The sequence below is a fragment of the Uloborus diversus genome, chromosome 8 (genome assembly GCF_026930045.1).
Source record: "Uloborus diversus isolate 005 chromosome 8, Udiv.v.3.1, whole genome shotgun sequence".
In the NCBI taxonomy this organism is placed as follows: domain Eukaryota; kingdom Metazoa; phylum Arthropoda; class Arachnida; order Araneae; family Uloboridae; genus Uloborus; species Uloborus diversus.
Genome location: NC_072738.1, coordinates 45,523,842 through 45,547,781, shown reverse-complemented (window position 1 = coordinate 45,547,781; position 23,940 = coordinate 45,523,842). Strand labels below are relative to the sequence as shown.

General features: G+C 32.8%; 1 protein-coding gene across 1 annotated transcript in view; it reads right to left on the bottom strand.

Annotated features, from left to right (window-relative positions):
• Window positions 1–23,940, bottom strand: part of LOC129228341 (actin-histidine N-methyltransferase-like) — a 48,541-nt gene that overhangs the window by 14,264 nt on the left and 10,337 nt on the right. Inside the window, 5 exon segments of the mRNA XM_054863020.1 lie at window positions 2,578–2,652; window positions 3,976–4,090; window positions 18,715–18,773; window positions 19,839–19,903; window positions 20,615–20,695. Coding sequence (XP_054718995.1) covers window positions 2,578–2,652; window positions 3,976–4,090; window positions 18,715–18,773; window positions 19,839–19,903; window positions 20,615–20,695 — 395 coding nt within the window.

Below are 23,940 nucleotides of genomic sequence, written 5' to 3'. Positions count from 1 at the left end.
TTTTTTATTCTCAAGGTAGACCGGGCAAAGCCGGGTACCGCAGCTTTTAATATATAAAGAATTGAAAGCTACTGTTAATGTGATTTTATACCTTTTTGTTTGTTTGGCGAAACATTTATTATTGCCAAAGAAAAAACATCCGCTTCACTCGCAAAAGGGCTGGGTTCCGTTAGCGTGGTCGCTTGGCGCATTAGGCGCTGAACAATTCAATCTAGGATTATTGTTTTAAGGCAACCGTTAATGTAATTCATTGTTTTGGCATTTTGTTTTGAAAGAAAAGAAACTTTTTATTTGTTTTTATCTAAGTGAAATGTATGACATTTTTTTTCGTTAGATGGATCGATTATGATAGCGTGGTTGCTGGGCAAGTTTTGCGATAAACAATAGAGCTGCGGAATTATTTTTACATATGAAAAATATTATTTGATGTTTTTTTTTTTTGTTTATTTGGTGAAATATTTTAAATTGCAGTAAAAACCGCTTCACTCACTAAATAGAGTTTTAAAGCAACTGTAAATCTAATTTAATGATTTGACGAAAAGTTTTAAATTCCAAAAAAACTTGAATAGTTTTTTTTTTTTTGAAAAGGTGTGTACGTATTTTATACAAAGAAAAATGATTTATTTCACATCAGAGGGGGAGGGGGGTGTCAATTTTTTTTTTATTCAACGGACTTCCATTAAATTTTTAGCACGGGCATTGCTGTGCGGGTACTGCTAGTATAAAATATAAATATTTTGTTCTTTTTACTTTGAGAACCTGCCATTTTTCTCAAAAGGCAAAAAATTCCAATCTCATCTTCTGCACGGTATCTTAAAACTTTGAACTCGAATATATTCTGGAGTTTTGGTTGCACAACTGTCAAGTTTTTTGTGATGGTGATATTTTTCAATGAAGACTACTTCCCTAAACATAAGCTAGGAAACCAAGGACCCGCATAAAAAATTTATTTTTTGACGCAATTTTCTTTTGCTTCAAACTTTCAATACCTTAACTCTGCATCTGATTTTGACTATTTTAGCTATTGGAAGTATGCATCTATGACTAACTATTGCAAAAATAGAGGTGTTACAGGTTAAACGAGGACATGATGCATATATATAGATTATACATATTTGCGGTGAATCCAAAATTGAAGGGCTGATTTAATTTGGAACAACAATGCACAATAAAAATACAATATTCAAAGTGTTCCTATTTCTATGCCATAGAAATTTTATCGAGCTTTTCTTGGCCTATTTGCAATGGATCAAGTATGGAAAGTTGGTGGAGGAAAGAATCGGCACTGGATTTGGAAGTACTAAAGTTTCAAGGTACATTTTTTTAATCAACTGTAGCAGAAGAAATGAATTAAATTTTTTCTTTAAAATTTGGAAAATAAAAAGGGCATATAATTTTTTCTATGAGGGAGTGAAAAAACATTAATGTGGTACAAAAAGCATTAAATGCAGTGAAAATAGAGACGCTGAAAAAAATTATGTCCAGACGTAATTGCTTTTTCACACAAGTTAAAATTAATATCAACAAGCTTGATAAAATGCATTTTAAGAATTTTTAATTTGAACATGCATTTAAAATAATTAAACAAATGTCAGGGTTGTACAGAGGCGGAGGGGGTAAAAACATTATTACACCCTGAACATTGATACATTTTAATTCTTCTCCTTCTTTTCACATAAAAACAAGAAAATTGAAAATTTTTTCTAAGTCATTTAAAAACTTGCTATACATTTTAAATTTCAATTTTTTTTAATGTTTATGAAAAAATATAACACCTCCCCTCCAACATAATAACATACCCCCCCCCCTTTCCCAAATCCAAAAAAAACAGAATAAAAAAATACATGGAAGCAAAGAAAAAGGCTTAACAAATAGAATATCATCAGCCAATTTATGCACACATTATTAAATGTGTGCATAAATTGGCAATACACCTATGTCGAATGTTAATTAATGACAAGCAGAAAATGGGATTCTTTAAACCCAAAGTCCATGTGGGCAACATATTTGAAAATTTGTGTTGCAATAATTCTAGTTTTATCTACTTTATCCGTTTCTCAATAAATTTTGACTAACCATCAAAAATGAGAAGTTAGGAAATAGGCAGCAGTTAAATGCTATTTCTAACAAGTTTAATGCCACTGTACTTTTTGATCATTTTAACCTTGCCTCTTCTTCCAGTTTAAAAGGTAATAATAAACTAAGATGCAATAAAAAAATAAACTGCCATATAAATAATTTTACACTAAAAAAGCATAACTGAATTATGAAATTTTAATGATGCGTCATTACTGATTATAACGCTTTTATGCCCCCAGTACCAGTTATATAAGCTAACTTTGTGCAATTTTTGTGGCAAGAAAGGGCATTAAAGTTGGATTTTAAATCAATAGTTAGTACGTTTTTCTAAAATTTTGAGTTGTGTCACTTTCTTTGTCGGAGTGGGATATCTTCATTATTTCAAATAGGGACTTGAAAAATGCTAGGGAAGTACAATAAAAGTCTAAATTACATTTTTAAAATTACATTTATAATCATAAACAACGGCAATAATAATTTAAAAAAATAATTACTTACTTCATCTCCAGTTGAAAAGGCTTTGCAAGAGTAAGACACTAAAGAATCCTTTTCCAAATTAAAATCGGTGGACAGCTAAAAATTAAAACAATCATTTCATTCAAGAGAAGGGAAAACACACAAAAGAAAACCTAATTAGCATTAAAAAAAAACTTGGGTAAAATGTTTTCAATTCAAATGTAAAAATAACGATCAATCACTATATTTTACTACATTAACAACAGAGTAGGTTTATTTATGACATACTTTATTATTATTGCTTAAACTGTTTTAAAATACATACATATATTAAATTATTACTATGTTAAAAAAAATTTCTATAAAAATCTCTTTATGTTGCTTTATATTATTCAATATAAGAGTATCAATTACACATGGATGCAATTTATAATCAAATTTCTGGTGAGTTAGATTTTTGAGCTGTTTTAGAATAAAACAGACATTTCAGAACTGTAGTTTTTTTTCCCTCTACACCTCAAGGGAATGTGACCCATATGACCACTTCCCTCAGGAGAACATGTATTGTAAGAAGTCCCACTGCTCTCCTATTGGCTGATATACACTTTTCATTGAAATAAAGTCTTTCTTTCACAAAATATTATCATAATTATTTGTGACCAATTTTAGTTCACTTTATTGTAAGGCACAGCAAAATACAATCGCGATTTTTGCATTGAGTTCGTTTTAGAGTTTGCAATATTTCTTCTATTTCTTTGCAATTGCCAATCATAATTCAGTTGAAGGCAGTGGCTGTTTAGTATTTTCACCTAAAACAAATTCCAGGAAAACAAAGAGGAAGACAGTGCTTAAAAAAATCGGAGGCAATCCTTTGATACATTATGGCAGAATTGTTCTTAAAAGTCACTTTTGAGTATTAATTTTATTTTAAATGAAAAATAGTTTCACATAACAAAGTTTATCATATGTATTATTTGAAAACAATTTTACAATGATAATCATAGAAAATAAGAGGAAAAATAACTGATTTATTTTATTTCATAACATTTTTTTTAAATTCTTGAGTTGTTTTTCTTTTTTTCTTTTCATATTTTTTTCAAGTATACAAATACTACACCCTATATATTTTACTCATTAAAAATATATAAGATTTTCTGCTTAAAATTTGAGGGACTTTTTCACCGAAAGCCCCGAATTTTCCTTGATGGGTCCCTGGGACCCAGGTTAAGGAAAGGTTGAGTGCGAACACTGTTATTTATGCACTACAACTTATTTTGTTTTCACTTTTTGAAAGCAAGAAGTTTGGAATGTAACTAATTTTTCATTGAGCTTCTTAATTGAATATTAATGCTACAAGTTAAAGACAGAAAAGAAATGTTTTAAATTTTAAATAAAAAGAAATATTGATTATTGAACAGTGCACCAAAATAAACAACTAACTTTTCCACCAATATGATTGCACATGTCAAACAGAGGTACCAAAGCTGTAACTTTCTGCCGACCATCAGGAGAGGGCACAAAATTTTGCCTTGTCATAACTGTTGAAACAGCCCACCTACATTTAAAAAAATATATAAATTTTTCATTAATTTTCTCCTTTAATTTGCTGATCATAAACCCCTTTTTTATGGGGTTGATACAACATTTGTGAATGAAAAAGAACTCAATTTTTGTAATCATTCTAATTGTATAAGTAATGTAATTAACCTTCTTATTATCCTGCATTCTCATATTAGGTTTCTACTTCTCAGGTGTTTTGAAAATAAAATATTGCTATAAAGCAATATTTTATTTTCAAAACGCCTGCATTTTTTGGGGCCGGGGAGGGCTGATTAACACTATTTAATCACATAAAATATATTTGAAGATCTAAAACAAGTACCGTAAAGCCTGTAAAGTTGACCACCGTTGTAAGTTGATTACCTGTCTATGTTGACCACCAATATGCACCAATTTTGGTTCAGAATCATATAACAAACATTTTGTAAGTTGACCAACTGTCTAAGTTGACCACTAAAGTTAGTGTACCTCAAGTGGTCAACTTACACAGGTTTCTCTGTACAAGAATTAGCCTTAATGGATGCCAATGTCATATTGTTGACCAGTTGGTGCTATTGATTTGATGAGAAAAATTACACAATTAGTTGAACTGCTTAAAATTTTTTTTTCTTTTTTTGTTTGTTTATTTAAGAAAACACTTTTTTGTTTTTTCATCTTTACCTATTACATATACGTTTAAGACATTTAAAAAAATCTAAAAAAACTGAAAAGAATAAATTAGACCTCATAAGATACTCATAAAATAAAGAATGAAGGATGACTTAAAAAAAAGAAGAGAAGAAGATTAACAACATCATTTTTTAGCTTTTGACAAGGTAAACATTCATTAATCTCTCTCTCTCTGCCCCCCCCCCCAATTATATTCTCATAAATCAATCAACACTGGATTAAACAAACTTTTTTCTCTCCCATAAACTCTGTTTAAGTAGAATGCAGAATGTCCAATTAACTTGCATATTTTATCACAAATAAATGCTACCAAAGTGGTGAATTGACTCTAGTGTTGATTCTCTGAAAAGGTTGTAACAAAGAAAATATTACTACTAATAAAAGTGTGTAAGAAAGTTTTACACCCCTGTTAATTTAGTTAGCCTAATTACCAGCACTACCTAGCCTCCGGGCTAAAAGTAGTGCAGAAATACAGAAAATTTGACTGAGATTTAAGAACCTATGGCTAAACAAAAAGCTGCAGTGTCTCCTTGTAATATAGATAAAATTTTTCAGTTTTAAAAGGATTTTCAATTGAACAATTTACATGTAAGCCAAATATGACTTGATCTTCATTTGGAAATATTTTAACTATTTATTGAATAATACGTAATATTAAAGTAAAATACCATCATTTTGAAGTAAAAGACAAAATTGAAAGATGACCCTTTTTTTGTAATTCTGCTGTGGAAAATTATTTGATTTGGAATGGCAACAGCCATTCAACACTTCCTAGCATGAACTCGAATCAAGAGTTCAGTCGCCACTGAATCACTTTCGATGAATGTTGAAATTCGACGCCTTTGATGTGACGAAAGTCACCCCCTTTTGATGGGACTTATGTTCCCAATTTTCGATATAAATTATGTGCACTGTATATACGTTTCAACTAACAGTTCTTAATTAAAATGTTTTTTCTAACCTTGAATTCGTTTGTCGATTTTTGAATTTGATGTGGCAAGTGTTTTACCCACTGAATCATTTTACGATATGGTGCATAGAGGCCGAAAAGTAACGCTTGCATTCAACTTTTGTTCGTTGCGTGTGACATTTGTTGATTTAGAAGACTTTCATATGGATTAGCACCTAGTGCGAAGACAACAAAAGGTAAGAGAGACATTTTTATTTTCCAAAATGAATTTCGAAAAGCTCAAGAAAAACCGAACTGTTATTAGAACAGCAGTCACGAAAATAACGAATACTATTGAAGGTTTAATTAAAGAAGATCAAATAGATTTAGAGGCCCTAGAAGAGCTATTGAATCAATTGCATATTAAAGCAGAACTTTTAAAGAAAATTGATGAAGATATCGAACCGTTGTTAGAATTAGAAGAATACGAAAAAGAACTGATATCAGCATATGAATACGCTGAAAAGGTTTCGAACACAATATTTCGCGCTGAAAGAAAATTAAAGGAAATTAAATCCTCTAATAATAGCCAAGCGAACATAAGTTCGAACATGAGCGAGAAATTAATATACGAAACAAAACACGTGAAGCTTCCAAAATTGAACATTCAAAAGTTTTACGGTGATTGCACCCAATTTTATTCCTTTTACAACATTTTCAAAGTCTCGATTCATGAAAATGAAACGCTTTCAAAAACTGAGAAATTTAACTACCTAAAAAGTTATTTGGGTGGCCCTGCAGCTAATGCAATTGCGGGTTTTGAAATTTCAGATGAAAATTACGACTCTGCGCTTCAAATATTAAAAGAACGATTCGGACAAAAAGACGTCATAATTAACAGCCATATGAACAAATTGCTTAACTTATCTCCTGTTTACAAAATTACCGACATTCCAAAGTTAAAACGGATTCACAATGAAATAGAAGTTAACGTTCGGTGCCTTTCCGCTTTAGGATTGGAGTCAAGTTCCTATTCTGCAATGCTGTTAGCAGTAGTATTGAAAATAATCCCCCATGAATTGGCATTGGAATATAATCGACAAAATAAGAAAACCTCTTGCGTTCCAGACATAAATCAATTCTTGAATTTCTTGCAAACAGAAATTTTAACAAGAGAACGAACTTATTCGTGTAGGTCGAAGCCATTTGAATCAAACAGTAAGAATAAAAATTCAACTTTGTCTAATAGACAAGATAGCGCTTGCATTTCCACCAGCGGTTTTTGTTGGCCTAGCGCCCCTTATATAATAATTAACGAATTCATCTCACCACTTATCCCACCATAATATCAGTCACTTGCCTAATCATTGAGAAATTTTCAACGATGTTTTTCTTTCTTCTAATGCGGACGCCTGATGACGTATCTCGCACGTGCAGTCGCCGATCTATGACATCACGACCTTCACGTAATCGGTGATGCATCGTATCAGATCGGCACGTGCCTGATGCTCATTGGCCAGGTGCTATGCTGGCGTGTATCAAGTGATTTGGCGTCCGCATGCAAATGAGTTAACTTACGATAAAAGGAAATGTTTCGAGTAGAAAGGAGACTTTTTCGGTGTTTTCTCTCTGGCAAGTTGACTTGAGCGTTCGTTTGCTTTTATGCAACGATGCGGGTTCTTTTTAATAGATATATAATAGATTGATATAGCTCAGCTCTAGTTCGCGTTGTTTCAAATGTTTTTAATTTTATTTAACTAACTTTACTAAATGACCAAATAAATTTGGTTTTTATTTTTAAGTTGTCTTCAACTATTTTTTAATCATGCATTTCTAGTCATACATTTAATTAGGTTATTGCATTTAGAGATTATTAGTCTTGAGCATTCTCTTGCTCATTAAAAGGTTATGGGCAACCTGGATTCTGTTTTCGATAGCCTATATTTTCAGTAGGACTGGAGATGGAAATGATGTTTTTGACGTCTGTGATAATTTTCGATGGGGGGGCCGTATAGAGATTTTTTTCGACAAGAGCATACTGATGATAAATATTAGATTATTAGTGCTCATTGATATTGTCTTCCGACTTTCTGTCGAAATAATGGCGAATCCCCAGATAACTATTGAGAAATTAAATGGCACAAATTATGTGTCATGGGCAGCAGATATGAAATTTGTCCTGATGGAGAAAAACGCCTGGGACATTGTAACTGGTAAGGAAACAGTGCCAGTAGTCTCTAAAGATTCAGGATTTACTGAGAGAGACGTTCGTGAGTTTTTGGCCAGAGAACGAGCGGCATTATCTTTAATATATTTGTTTGTAGACAACGAATTCAAAAGGATAATAGAGCATTGTGAGTCGCCAGAAAAATCATGGGAATGTCTAAAAGCACACTTTTATCCTGATAACAGGTGTGTGCATATGAGAACTTTTACTGAGTTAACAAACTGTCGAATTGAGCAAGGCGAATCCATAAATCTCTTCGCATCAAGAATTCGTCGAATTTATGACAGGATAAAGGGAATCGACAAGAATTTTTCGGAGTCATACTTAAATTTTCAAGTTTTGAGATATCTTCCATCGGAATATGACAGCATTTGCCAATCAATTTTGAGAAAGAAACCCGAGGATTTTTCTTTTGATACGATAGTACAGGACTTAATTTCTGAAGAGAGCAGATTAAAGCTGAAGGACGAGGATAATATTAGCGCCAACTACGTTGCTCCAAAAGAAAAAAGATCGTGTTATAATTGCGGACGTACAGGCCACATCCGCAAAGATTGTAGTTTTCCAGAGAGGAACCGCGGAGGAAGTCCATCCACAAGCTCCAAGAAGTCAAGTTATGGCCAGAGGAGGTCAAGAGGAAGAAACAGGAACCAGTATACCAGAAGAGGCAGCTCCTCATCGCCGAAAAAGTGTGAGTACCCTTCCAAAACATTTTTTATTTCGGAAGCGAACTTTAACGAGATAGACTGTAATCCTTCATCATGGGCATTTGATTCGGCGGCCAGCCATCACTTTGCAAATAATAAGAACTTTTTCCATAAATATGAACCTGTAAATGATCGAAAGATGGCCGTAGCAGTCCAAAATCATGTTTTTCCAATTGAGGGGGTTGGAGAGATAAAGTTAAAGTTCGGTCCTAAGATCATTAATTTGGTAAATGTAATGTATTCGCCGCATTTGCGAAGAAATTTACTGTCTGGTCCCAGATTTGACCAAGCGGGAGCATGTTTTAAAGGGGGAAAAGGTTTGGTAACTGTATCAGATAATGGTGAAACAATTTTTAAAGCTAAACTATCTAATGGCATTTATTTTGTTAACCCAAAGGTAATTTCAGAAAATGTACATAAAAATGTTAATTATGAAGCTAGTAGTACTGAAAGCTTAGAATTATGGCACAAAAGATTTGCTCATGTAAATGTCGATAATATAAAGAAAACTGCTGAATATAAATGTACTAGGGGTCTACCAGTTTTTAAAAATGATAAAGTAAATTGTGAAGATTGTAAATTAGGAAAGTTCAGACGCGTATCTTTCAAACCAATGGACGAAATTCGATCAAAGAAACCTTTAGAATTAATTTATAGTGACATTTGGGGGCCATCGAGTATTGAAGGTAGAAGAGGTGAACGATACTTTCTTTCAGTTGTTGACGATTATTCCCGTAGAACGTCATTGTACCCATTGAAAAATAAAAATCAGGCAGCAGAAATTCTCATTAATCATATTAAAAGGGCAGAGAGATTTCTGGGAACAAAGCTGAAAGCAATAAGAACTGACAATGGAGGGGAATTTTCAAATACAATTTTAAGTAAATTTTGTCAAAATGAAGGAATAAAACATGAATTCACTAATAGTTATACCCCTGAGCAAAACGGGGCGGCTGAAGTATTTAACAGAACTGTGGCAGATGGTACTAGGGTAATTTTAGAAGAGAGTGGTATAGGTAAAAACTTTTGGCCTGAAGCCATGTTGTATTTCACGTACACCTGGAACCGCGTATGTCATAGAGATCAAAAACTAACTCCTTTTGAGCTATATGGGGGAAAATCACCCTCAATCAGACATTTGAAACCATTTGGATGCGTAGCCTATGTTGGTGTGCCGAAGCAACGTCGGCAAAAGCTTGATCTTAAAGCCCAAAAAGGGATTTTAATTGGGTATGCATTTCGGACAAAAGGGTATCGAATCTGGATTCCAGAAAATGATAAAATTATAGAGACCATAAATGTCAGATTTAATGAGGGAAAATTTTTCAAAGACGAATTTGAGTCTAAACGCAGTGGAGTCGTGATGGGCACCATAGAATGGTTAAATGTACCAAAATCAGATGAAGATGAAATTCCTGATGAGGAAATCTTAAAAATTCCCGAACTACCACCAGTTCATTCAGAAACAGAAGAATCAGATAGGGGGGAAACTGAATCATCAGATGATGAAAGTGATAAATGTTTAAAATTAACAAAATGGGAAAGAAAAGTCGTACCAAGACCCGATGGGTCTCGTAACGATATCTATTATTTTGAAAAGGGAAGCAACAAACGATTGAGATCAATTTATGATGTAAAGAAATATTGCAGAAAAAATAATATTGTTTATCAGCCAGATATATTTTGCTTTAAAGGTAAAAATACTACTGAAGGAGAGATTGATAACTCTGTAAACAGTAATGTAATTAATGAATTTTCTCAAGCATGACTAGGACATCAAATCATTATTCCTAACACTTACAAACAAGCCCTTAAATCGCGAGAAAAAGACAATTGGATAAGTTCAATGCGGGAAGAATTAAAAGTGATGCAAGATCGCAAAGTGTGGAATCTTGTCGAATTACCGCATGATTCTACTCCAATTGGTTCTCGCTGGGTTTTTACAGTCAAAAGAAATGAAAATGGGGAAATTTTGAGATACAAAAGTCGCCTAGTAGCTTTAGGGAGTTCTCAATTGAAATATGAGAGTTATGATCTTACGTACTCGCCAGTTGTAAATTTCAGCATTATAAGATTTTTCTTTTCTCTTTTGGTGGTAAAATTAAACTGGGTAAACATCCAATGTGATGTGAAAAATGCTTACCTTTATGCACCTATTTCAGAACCAATTTATATGAAACAACCACCTGGTTTTGTAGAAAAGGGGATGGAAAATTTATATTGTAAACTAAATAAAGCAATTTACGGACTCCACCAAAGTGGACGATTGTGGTTTTACGAAATAGAAGAAAAATTGATTTCAATAGGTTTTTGTAAATTTGAATGGTGTAACTGTGTCTATATTTATAAATCTTCTGTAATTTTACTTTTGTATGTAGATGACATTGTTTTATTTGGAAAGAGTCAAAATGATATACAAACTGTTTTAGATTTGTTACAAAAATACTTTGATCTAAAAATTTTAGGTAAAACTAAAAAATTATTAGGCGTAGAATTTGAGGAGGATTTGAATTGTGTTTCATTAAGTCAAATTGGCTATATTGAAGAAATTTATGAACGTTTTGAGAAATTCAATATCCCTATCTCCTCATTGCCGATAAGTAAAGGTATTATATACACTAAACTAGATTGTCCAAATAACGATCAAGATGTACAAGATATGTCAAAAATACCGTACAGGAATTTGTTAGGTTGTCTTTCGTTTCTAGCAAACAGAACAAGACCAGACATTAGTTACGCTACAAATATTTTTAGCCAATTCCAAAATAACCCCGGTATAAAGCATTGGGATGGTTTATTAAAATTATTAGGCTATGTTTCTAAAACTAGAAATTACAAACTTAAATTACAATGCAATGAAATTCAAGTTGTAACATATTCTGATGCAGATTTCGCCTCTAACAGAGACGATAGAACTTCACTCGGAGGTCAGATTGTTTTCATTAACAAATCGCCGATTTCATGGCGAACATTTAAACAAAAGTGCATTAGTTTATCAACGATGGAATCAGAGTTTATTGCAATGACAGAGGCCGGCAAAGAACTTCTTTGGTTTGATAGAATCATTGATGAATGTGTTAATAAGGGGGTAATTAATAAGGAGCACAAAATTAAATCTGTGTTAAAAGTTGATAATCAAGCTACAATAGATTTTGTGAGATCACCGATCGAAAATTATAGGACAAAACATATTGATGTAAAGCTTTTTTATATACGCGATTTAATTTATAAAGATATATTTGATGTTGAATTTGTTAGAAGTAAAAATAACATGTCTGATGTATTTACTAAGCCTTTGTCTCGATCTGAACTAATAAAGTTCAATGAAAATGTTTTTGTAATGTAATTGCTTTTGTGATATTTTTAGTAATTTAATTTTTTGAAAATGTAGTAATATGGGAAAAGTAAACTATTTTAACTATCGGGAACGGGTTAAAGTTATATATATATATATATATATTTTGCGTTTTACAGTTTATATTTGTACTGTTCAAATGTGTTTATACCAAGTATTTGTATACTCGCCAAGGTTTTCCAATTTTTGCAGATTGAATGTGTTTATATGACATTGGACTGATTGACTTTTTACTGACTTGGAAAATGGAACAGTTTGAACGGACTGGAATCGGATTGAGTGATATTTTGTTATAAAAGAATTTGCTTGTTGTTGTATTTAACTAATCTACTAATCATGTTTATATTTATTCAAAATCTTTTTGTAAAACTAGAGCTGGTATTGAGATTTGTTAGGAAATGAATTATCTTTAAATGTATAAGAAAATATTGTTCATAAGATGGTGAGAGGGGGGGCATTGTTGGCCTAGCGCCCCTTATATAATAATTAACGAATTCATCTCACCACTTATCCCACCATAATATCAGTCACTTGCCTAATCATTGAGAAATTTTCAACGATGTTTTTCTTTCTTCTAATGCGGACGCCTGATGACGTATCTCGCACGTGCAGTCGCCGATCTATGACATCACGACCTTCACGTAATCGGTGATGCATCGTATCAGATCGGCACGTGCCTGATGCTCATTGGCCAGGTGCTATGCTGGCGTGTATCAAGTGATTTGGCGTCCGCATGCAAATGAGTTAACTTACGATAAAAGGAAATGTTTCGAGTAGAAAGGAGACTTTTTCGGTGTTTTCTCTCTGGCAAGTTGACTTGAGCGTTCGTTTGCTTTTATGCAACGATGCGGGTTCTTTTTAATAGATATATAATAGATTGATATAGCTCAGCTCTAGTTCGCGTTGTTTCAAATGTTTTTAATTTTATTTAACTAACTTTACTAAATGACCAAATAAATTTGGTTTTTATTTTTAAGTTGTCTTCAACTATTTTTTAATCATGCATTTCTAGTCATACATTTAATTAGGTTATTGCATTTAGAGATTATTAGTCTTGAGCATTCTCTTGCTCATTAGTTTTTTCATTGCTGCGAAGAATGGAAATGAAGCTTTCGCTGATAAGAAAACTGATAATTGTTTATTTTGTAAAAAAGAACACGATGTTCTCAACTGTCGCTTAAGTGTTGAAAAAAAGAGAAACGTATTGAAGAATCAAGGTAGATGCTTTTTGTGCCTTGGATTAAGACACCGTTTGAAAGATTGTTTGTCGGGAAGGAATTGTAAATACTGTTCCGGTAAACATAATGAAAATATTTGCTATAAATTTAACAATTTGGCTAACAATAAATCTAATGAAGAATCTCTTATGGGCAATGGGACGGAAAATGTAATTTCTGCTGTATCGCATATGGGAAATAAAAATAGGACTCTTTTGCAAACGAGTTATGTGTTAGCAAAAAATGAAAACTTAGATTTGAACTGTGGTACACGCGTTTTACTGGACTGTGGGTCGATGCGTAGCTTTACCACGCAAAACATAGCTAATAAATTAAAATGCAAAGTACTAAGGAAAGAAAAATTATCAGTGTACACGTTCGGAAGTAAGACTCCAATCGAAAAATACTACGATGTCATCAAACTTACGTTAATCAACAGAAACTCTCCCGACTTAAAAATAGAAATTGAACTGTTGGTTACAGACGAAATATCAGGATCAAATATTCCCCCTCCCGAAGTTGAAGACTTTAAGGGTATGAAACAGTTGAAAAATTTGACACTCGCGGATTTTCCAGAAAGTAAAGAACCCATTACAATTTTAATTGGTGCTGATTATTATTATAACGTTGTAACTGGAAATATTAAGCATTTGAGCAAAACAGTAGTTGCAGTTGAAACAATTTTCGGTTGGTGTTTACAAGGAAAAAAAAGTGAAAATAACTTTTCTTTAATGATGAATGTAGTCGTAGAAAATAGCGCGATTTCAGAACAAATTCAGAAGTTTTGGGACTTAGAAACTTCAGGTCTTATTGATTCGAAACAAGATGCTGACCCAACAGAAAATGAAATCATGAGACAATTCGAGTCTCAGATCAAATACGAAAACAAAAGATATACAGTGGGGTTACCATGGAAATTAGAAAAGCGGGATTTAAAAGATAATAGGAAGATAGCTGAAGAGAGATTTTCTAGACTTAGAAAAAGATTTTATAGAAACCCTGAGTTGTATTTTGAATACAAAAAGGTGATAGATGACTATTTACGACAAAAAATTATTGAACCAGTTATTAACCCAGATGAGGAAGACAAAGTTAAATTTTACCTGCCCCACAGAGAAATAATTAGGAAAGATCGTGAGACGAGTAAATTGCGTATAGTTTTCGATGCCTCCTCTCATGATTCTAATTGTTTATCTTTAAATGACTGTCTTCATATAGGTCCAAACTTATATTCTGAAATATTTGATATTTTATTGAGATTTCGCTTTCACCCCATTGCTTATACCACGGACATGAAACAAGCATTTTTGCAAATTTCACTCAACGAAGAAGATAGAGATGTTACTCGTTTTTTCTTTACCGATGACCCCTCGGACGACTCTATTGCACCCCAGGTTTATAAATTTACGCGCGTTCTATTCGGGATTAGTAGCAGTCCGTTTTTATTGGCAGGAACTTTGAAATATCATCTGAAACAGTATACTGAAAAATATCCAGTGACTACAAAATTTTTAAATAATATTTATGTCGATGACATCATCGGTAGTCATGCATCTGTAGATGAAGCCTCATCTCATACATTAGAGTCCATAGCAATTTTCGAAGATGCTAGTTTGTCATTACACAAATGGCGCACTAATTCGAAGACCCTCCTCGAATTATGGAAAAAACATGGAGTGATTTCAAGTGATTATGCCGAACCCCTCAAAGAAGAAAATATGACTCGCAAAGTCTTGGGTATAGTATGGGACAACTTAAAGGACATTCTTTATTTTGATGTTGGAGATCTAGTCAAATTTGTTTCAAGAAGAACTGACACTAAACGATACGTGCTCCAGGTCTTAGGACGGATGTTTGATCCTATCGGAATTTTAGGTCCTTTTACAGTGAGAATTAAATGTTTGATGCAGAAGATTTGGACGTTACGTATTGATTGGGATGACAGATTACCCGAAGATCTAAGTTCGTTATGGAGAAGCTGGTGTGAAGAAGTTTCTCAACTGACGGAAATTTCAATCCCACGCCATTATCTTTCCGAAAACCTAAATATTGATATCAAGACTCTTGAACTTCATTTCTTTTGTGACGCAAGTATGAAAGCATTTGGAACAGTTGCCTACATGCGTGTTTTATCTCGAAATGAAGACGTTCGAACGGCCTTTGTAGCTTCTAAAAACAGAGTTGCTCCGATAAAATCTCTTACATTGCCTCGGCTGGAGCTCATGGCTGCAGTACTGTCTGCAAAATTAAGTTTTAATATTTTGAAATCCCTGAAACGTGACATTCCGTGCTATTTCTGGTCTGACTCGAAGATAACAATTTTTTGGATAAAAGGAATTCCTGAAAAATTCAAACCTTTTGTCAAGAATCGGGTTGAAGAAATTCGCAAATTCACAGCACCTTCAGACTGGTTTTTTTGCCCCGGAAAAGTCAACCCCTCAGATACCTTGTCGAGGGGAGCAAAAGTTTCTAAACTGCTAGAAGATCCAACCTGGCTGACAGGACCGCAGTGGCTAAAGAATTCTCCAGAATACTGGCCGAAGTCAGAAAATGATGAAGCAATAAATACAGAAGAATTAGAATACAGAAAGAAATCGAAGGACATCTTTCAGTGTGAATGTCTTGTTGAAGAAAAGGAAAATCCAATCAACATTACTAAATTTAGTAATATGGAGAAGTTGGTAAGGATTACAGCTTGGGTGAAGAAGTCGATCATGAAATTTAGAAAGATTTCTAATATAGAAAACACATTGACCGCTGAAGAATTAATAGAAGCTGAGAATCATTTAAGATTAGAACAGAAGATCTTTTTTAAAGAAGATTACGAATCCTTGAAGAATGGAGATCCGATTCAAAAAGACTCTGATTTGTTTAACTTTTTGCCATTCATGGATGAAAATGAAATTATCAGACTAGGAGGAAAATTAGAATTTGCTGAATTATCTACTGAAGAAAAACATCCTATTATTCTTCCAAAACGGTCCTGGCTGACATTTTTAATCGCGAGAAGAGAACATGAGAAAGTGATGCACGGTGGAACAGCTTGCACTTTAGCTCGAATTCGGCAAGGTTTCTGGATTCCAAAGGGACGGCAATTAGTCAAGAGTGCAATCAAAAAGTGTCTAATCTGCCAAAAATATCTTTCGAAGGCTGCTAATCAAATTACAGCTCCGTTGCCGCTTGACAGAAGTAACACCTCGCCTCCATTCTCAGTTTGCGGATTGGATTTTGCGGGTCCAATTTATGTGAAAATTTTTACAGAAGTTCGAAAATCGTACATAGTTTTGTTTACATGTGCGATTACTAGATCAATTTACCCTGAACTCGTTAGCGATATGACAAAAGATTCCTTCGTATCGGCACTTCGAAAATTTTTAGCTAGAAGAGGAAACTGTAAGGTAATCTATTCGGATAACGCGAAAACCTTTAAAAGGGCGAAAAAAGAAATAGAAGATTTATCAAAAATTATCTCTAACAAATTACTTTCGCAATTTCTAACTAAAGAAAGAAACTCGGAAAAATTGAAAGAGCGTTTCTCCGACGGGATAATAACGTACGTTCATACGAAGTTAAAACTGCTTCTGGTCTTTTGCGAAGAACGATACAACATTTGTATCCCTTGGAACTTTGATGAACTTTTGAAACTTGAACTCTAATTTAATTTAAATTGAACATTTATTTATATTGATATTTTGTACTAACCTTCAATTCGTTTGTCGATTTTTGAATTTGATGTGGCAAGTGTTTACCCATTGAATCATTTTACGATATGGTGCATCGGCCGGGAAGAAAGAATAGTTTGGAAAAATATAATTGAAAGGGCGGCTTGGTGGGGAGATTTTTACGAGCGACTTGTGAAATCCGTAAAAGATTGCCTGCGGAAAATTGTAGGTAAAGCTTTATTAAATTTTGAAGAAATGTCTACATTGCTTACAGAAATAGAAACCGTCCTCAACTTGCGACCTCTAACTTACGTCTACAATGAAAATAGTGAACCTTTGCCTTTGACACCAATGCACTTCCTAAATTTTGGACGAGAACCTCAATATCCTATCAATTTCGCTGAAATAGTAGAAAATGGATCGAAAAGATCTTCACTTTTGAAACGGAAAAAATATCAATCTCTTCTTCTCCGGCAATTATGGATAAAATGGAAGCAGCAATATTTACTTGACCTCAGAACTGTTCACTCTTTGAATAATCCAAACAAACAACCGGCACTTAAGATAGGAGATGTAGTGCTCATCGAAGAGGATTCCAAAAACAAACTGCTTTGGAAACTCGGAAAAATTGAAAGAGCGTTTCTCGGACGGGATAATAACGTACGCTCATACGAAGTTAAAACTGCTTCTGGACTTTTGCGGAGAACGATACAACACTTGTATCCCTTGGAACTTTGAACTTTTGAAATTTGAACTCTATATTAATTTAAATTGAACATTTATTTATATTAATATTTTGCACTAACCTTTAAATTTGATACTTAATATTTAGTATACTTCACTAACATTTTTAGAATTATATTTAATATTTGAAATTTGAAAATGTTTTGATTCATGCATATTTTTGATTTATTGATTTAATATTTTGTGTATTTGAAATTTTGAAATTACGATTTTGTAATTAATACATTATTTGAAATTGAGATATTGATGAACTCTTGAAAGAGTTCATGGTGGGGAGTGTGTGGAAAATTATTTGATTTGGAATGGCAACAGCCATTCAACACTTCCTAGCATGAACTCGAATCAAGAGTTCAGTCGCCACTGAATCACTTTCGATGAATGTTGAAATTCGACGCCTTTGATGTGACGAAAGTCACCCCCTTTTGATGGGACTTATGTTCCCAATTTTCGATATAAATTATGTGCACTGTATATACGTTTCAACTAACAGTTCTTAATTAAAATGTTTTTTCTAACCTTCAATTCGTTTGTCGATTTTTGAATTTGATGTGGCAAGTGTTTTACCCACTGAATCATTTTACGATACTGCAACTGCTAAATTATCTGATACATTTTTAAAATCTTGCATGATTAACTGTTAACAGTAATTGTAAATGTGGTAAACCATATTTTGTCTATTTAGCTCAATGGAGGATCTTACATTATTTTTTTATTAATTTAAGTATACTGAAACTACTGAGTCTGCAGTTATTAGTAAGGGAAAAGTTCTTAACGAAGTGGTAGTCCTTGGATGTGATTTACATAAATCCCAACTAACTATTTTCTACTTATATGAAGCATTGCTTAACTTTAACACAATTTACAACTTTGTTTTTAAGAAACCTCATGATGTTAAAAGATGCTTATAGAACATTGCCATACCAATATGCTTATAACCAAACAATTGTAAAGAGCAGCTCACCTCAGTCAAGAATTTACTTCACTTAAATAAATTAAGAATTAAACTTTTAAAATTAATCTTACTAAATTTTACTTTTACCAAGAAAATATAAAATTAAATGAAAAGAAATCAAGAAATCACATGAAATTTTCATAACACCAATCAGTACATTGACAGAGAAAATAACTTTGAAACACAATAAAACTAACCTGTACAGCTCGAATGTGAAGTATGAGCCAATATTTAGAGATCTGGCATAAGAATCATTCTAAAAGGAACAAATAACATGTACATTAAAGATTTTTATTAAATAAAAATATTTGTCCAATGAACTAATTAATGAATAATTAAAAACCATATACGTGGGCGTATCCAGAGGGGCATGAGAGAGCAGCTGCCCCCTTCCAGAATAGAATTTTTTTAAATAAAACTGAAAAAAAAAAGAAATCTTTAAAGATTGATTATTTGATGTTCGGTTCTATTTCTATCGATGAGTTCGGCTTTAGTAACTTTGTGCCTGATTTGGAAAGGGTATATTTCTTTTTAAGAGTTCATTGGGAAGGAAAAGTTATTGCTATTTACTTGGGCTACCACAGCATTATATTATGAAGGTAACGCAAGGTAATAAAGCACCAGAAACATTTCCCTTTTCCACAAACTCTTCACAAAAAGTGCATTATTACACACAACCCTCTCTCCATACACTTGATTGGAGTGGCAAAAGGTATACTCTGAGCATTTTAACTAGAAAAACAACAAAATACATTCAGTTTCCAAAACCTGGGCAGGACTGACCTTCCTGATTACCTAAATACCTGCTCCTCTTGGATATGCCCTTGACCATACATGTTCAGATTTTCACTTTTACTTGGAAAGATCTTAAACAATATGTTATGTAACAAACTTCAAGTACAGTGAGATGTTCTCCAGGAGACAAGGTACTATCTAAGCACAGATTGCATGTAATTTTCAAACGTCCAGATAAGACGAATCTATGTGAATAAGGGGGAAGAGTAAAAACTTGATACGTGTATTCCGCTCATTTGAATGAGACTCTGCTTCTGGAAAAGCTGACATCGGCAAAAATTATAGATTCGTCGATTTCCGGCTGTAAAACGGATGTTTGTCTTTCCATACAATCCGTGGTCAGACAGTATGTACTGTACTTAATACATATTGTATGGAAAAAAAACGCACACACACACCACCATGCATACATTAATTTTTCAGTGGCAAGACAGGCAACTGCACCCTCCCGATCCCATAAATTACGGGTCTATATCCAAACTTTTCTTACATGTAAAATAAAGAAAATATTTATGTAAATCATTACCTGAAACAGTTGAAAAAAGTAACAGTATTGCCTTGCAACGCTACGTATTAATTTGAATGCTTCATCTAAAAGGAAAAAAAACAGTCAACAAAACATTTTATAAACATACCTTTATTGAATTTTATTTAAAATATTTCAGAAATATAAAAATAAAAGCAAAAATAAAAATTGCTGAAGAATAATTCTAAAAACTCAGCAAAAGTTAGGCTGGAAAAGTATTTTGTCTTGAAAAATTTTATGAACTGTGCTTAAAACCTCAATACTAGTGAGGGGGGAGAGCTAGATTAAGAAGTAATTAGAGAGAGATTACTTGAGATTACACTTGAAGAGATTACTGCGATGAAAACATACTAAAGCCCCAATGTGGCATAATATATTTCCATTTTATTAATCTAAAGTCAGATCAAACTTTACAATTAAAAGTTTTAAAAGGTTGTGACTCTGTTCATGTTTTAAACCCAACAAATCCAAAAAAAAATTTTCTTCGCAACTTCAACTAGCTGACTTCAAAAATGCTAAAAACATAAATTTTAAATATTTTTCACTAAAATCTCAATTTTACTAACTTTTACAATAAATTTCTCATGATGAATTTTGCAAGATCATTTTGAGTACTACATATTAAAGACCCAATTTTGGACAAAATTTTTCAATTGCTGTTTTGATGTCTTGCACAATATGAAACTTACTTCATAATAACATTGGGAAAGATACTTCACAGTTTCATATTATCTAAGGAAATATACAAACATCAAAATTTCATGCAATGACAATACCTAAAACTGGAGAACCTTGAAGTTCTTGAAGTTCAGGCAATGAAAAATATAGAATAGTATCATAACTAGAAGGTAGAATATCTAAAAATGTTAAGGAAGCCATAGTAAAATACTATTTTAAAAAGCAAATAAAAATTGACATTTATTAATCTTGAAGCAGCCTCAAGTTTCTTGCATTCAGGCTAGTGCACAGAATTTAATGTTGTGGACAGAGGTCTGCCATAAGTAATTTGACAAATTTTTGTGTTATGAATTTACATGTTTAGGTGGCACAGAGACAAAATTATAAATTTTGCTAACAAAGTAAAAAGTGTTAATTTAACTCTTGGAAGAGAAGTTGGAATATTTTCTTCAGGTAATGATGATTAATTAGAGTGCTGATTTATTCTTCCACTCAAAATGGTGTTGTAAAATAATTAAAAGATCACTTTTCAGTTTTTAAGGTACTGTATTCTCTTGTATAATAATCTGCAGTGGGGCATTATCCGCCAAGTCTTTTTCCCAAGTACAAAGAAAAAAAGGTGTATAATCCGCGGCAATTTCATGGGCGGATTTATGGGGGGGCAGAGGGGGGCAATGCCCCCCCAGTTTTGGGAGGACTTTATGTAGTAACAACACAATTTCCAAAAATTTAAAAAAAAAAACATTTTTTTTTCGTTTTTGAATAGTTCAGAAGAGCATGGGCGGATTTATAGGGGGGGGGGGCAAAGGGGGAAATGCCCCCCAGTTTTCAGAGGAGTTTATATAGTAACTACTTATCTTCCAAAATCTTATAACAAAAAAAAATCATGATTTTTTCTTTTTTGAATAGTTCAATTAAAATGAAGAGAACAGCGAATGTCCTTTTCTGAAGGGAGAAAAGAAAAAGAGAAAAACCGAACATTAAATACAAATAGTACAGCTGTCACTGGGGTACTGAAAATTAGTCTAAATTCATTATTTTGGACTGAAAACCATTTGGGCAAGTATATGAATGAAAATATAGGCTAAACGAGCTATGCATTCAAGCTGCAACACTTATAATAATTGACGTTTGGGACCCTCCCTCCCCCTCCACAGTTTGCGCTAACAGAACGATCTACTGGTTACGATTTGTTTTCTCTCTTTTCAGAATGTTTATTTTCAATTTGCGTCATTTCAAAAACTAGATGTTTTGGGTTGTTACAGACGAAAGAGTTTGAAGAACATTCTGGATTCACATGTTCAAATGAAATTGGCTGATTTGAAATGCATGCTATTGCAAAAGAAGTACATAGCTAAAAGGTTTTTGTACAGCAAAATACTATCAAGTGTAACAATTAACACCTTACTCAACGAATGTATGTAACAATGAAACAAAAAACTGGAAAAATTGTCCAACCATTGAACAAACAGAACGTAAAATCACTGTAAACACAATGCGTTAATTTTTTAGGTGAAAAAAAAATTGGAATTTCAATCCCTAGCAGTTCAAAAATAAAATTTCTGATTTTCCAGAATCATACATTGTAAGGAAAACGTCTGAATAAAAGAAAAAGCGAGGGAGATATATTTCCGGCATGAAAGTTTTGCACAACTCTTGTAAGATCGCATTATTACCTGATGAAATGTTTTTATAACTGTGTTTTCTTTATTTTTTAAAGAAAAAAATTTGTATATATGAAACTAATAGTTAGAACTGTACTTCATGCACTTAGAAAATTTTCTGCTTTCTTTCTTTTTTTTTTTTGAGAAAGAAAAGTAAATACTATCGCAAAGTGAATAAACTTCAGTTATCTGAACGTTCTTATTAATTGAATCTTTTTACTTATAGGGAAAGTACCATTTTCCTTACTTTCTAAATACTGTTTAAAAATTAAGGTAAGTCATAATCATCGAAGTTTAAATGAGACAGTTATTGTCATTATTGAAATCTGAGTAATTCAGTCATCAAAAATTTTGAAAAAATTTGCTGAAATTTGATAAAAACCTTACACAGATTGGTAAAATCGTAAAATTCCTTTAACTGTAAAAACTGATGAATTTTCGTTACAGTTACAAAAAATCAAAAAAAAAATCTGTAGGTAACAGTGAATTACATGCAGAGCCGGATTTGCCTATAAGCTAAACAAGCTATAACGTAGGGCCCCTGCTTTGAAGTGGTCCCCTAACTCCCAAAAAATTGTGATTTGTTCCTTTAAAAAATGGAAAGTGCATGAAAAACTAATTTCATTTTCAAGTACTTGAAGACCTTGAATATTTGGAAACGTGTGGCTACAAACCTTAAATTTTAAAATTTCTAACAAATTGTAGGGGGAGGAATGCCAAAAAGTGTCAAATTCAGCTCCTTGCTACATCCTGCATCAAAAATGTAAAAATTATGATTCTCGCATTTGTAACATATTACTTGAAATAAATTTTTTGACTCACATGCTTCATATCTTGCTATTTATTTATTCCCGAATGCAGAATTTTGGAAATTCTTTTGTATTGATTGCTTTTATCTTACTTTTACTGCATATTGTTAATCTGTTTAGCCCGGGGGAAAAATGATACAGTACCCCTATTTCTTTTCGTTTTCTGTACTACTTATAATTAAAAAAAAGTTGTGATGAGAAATTTAAAAAAAAATTATTTTTTCTTTTAAACTTAAAATAGCTGTTTCTTTCAAAGAACAATACTGTACAACTGTATAATCTACTACTCAAATTCAGAGACTGGAAAGTGCAAATTATCGATAGGTTCTAAAATCCCTGAAAAGAATTGGCGCAGTATAGTCTACCAGGGCTCTTGAGCCAAAAATCCAATCTAACCAACCAAACCTTGAAAATAATTAGACAAGTCTTTGAAACTCCTAAGCAAAGTGTGTTTCAATTTTATTTCTTATCAAATGTATAAATTAAGAATTGTTCAAATGGGTAGTTTGTTACTCTCTTGATACCTATTCTCTAAATCTGTGCACCATTTCTTTGAAAGTATTAACTTGCATCACGAAGCACTTTTAAAGCATAAAACGTTTTTTAAAAATATTTGCCTATTATTTCCAATTAACCCTTATAAGATATAAAAATGCAGAATTTTATATCCATTTTATATAATTTCCTCCGGGGGAGTAACCCCCGGGCCCCCTAAAATTAGAGATATTCTATATCCCACTTAAAAGGAAGCCCTGCGTCACTCTATTAATACCAGCCCCCTCTCTTTTAAGGTCAATTCAAAAAGGACAGCATGATTACACACAGTAATGAAAATGACACATAAAGAAGTAAAGAATGGCCTTATGCATCACAGAAAATAGACAGGGGGGGGGGGAAGGCAATTAAAAATGTTGCTCCAAAAAAAAAAAATCCTGCCCCCCCAGGAACTCA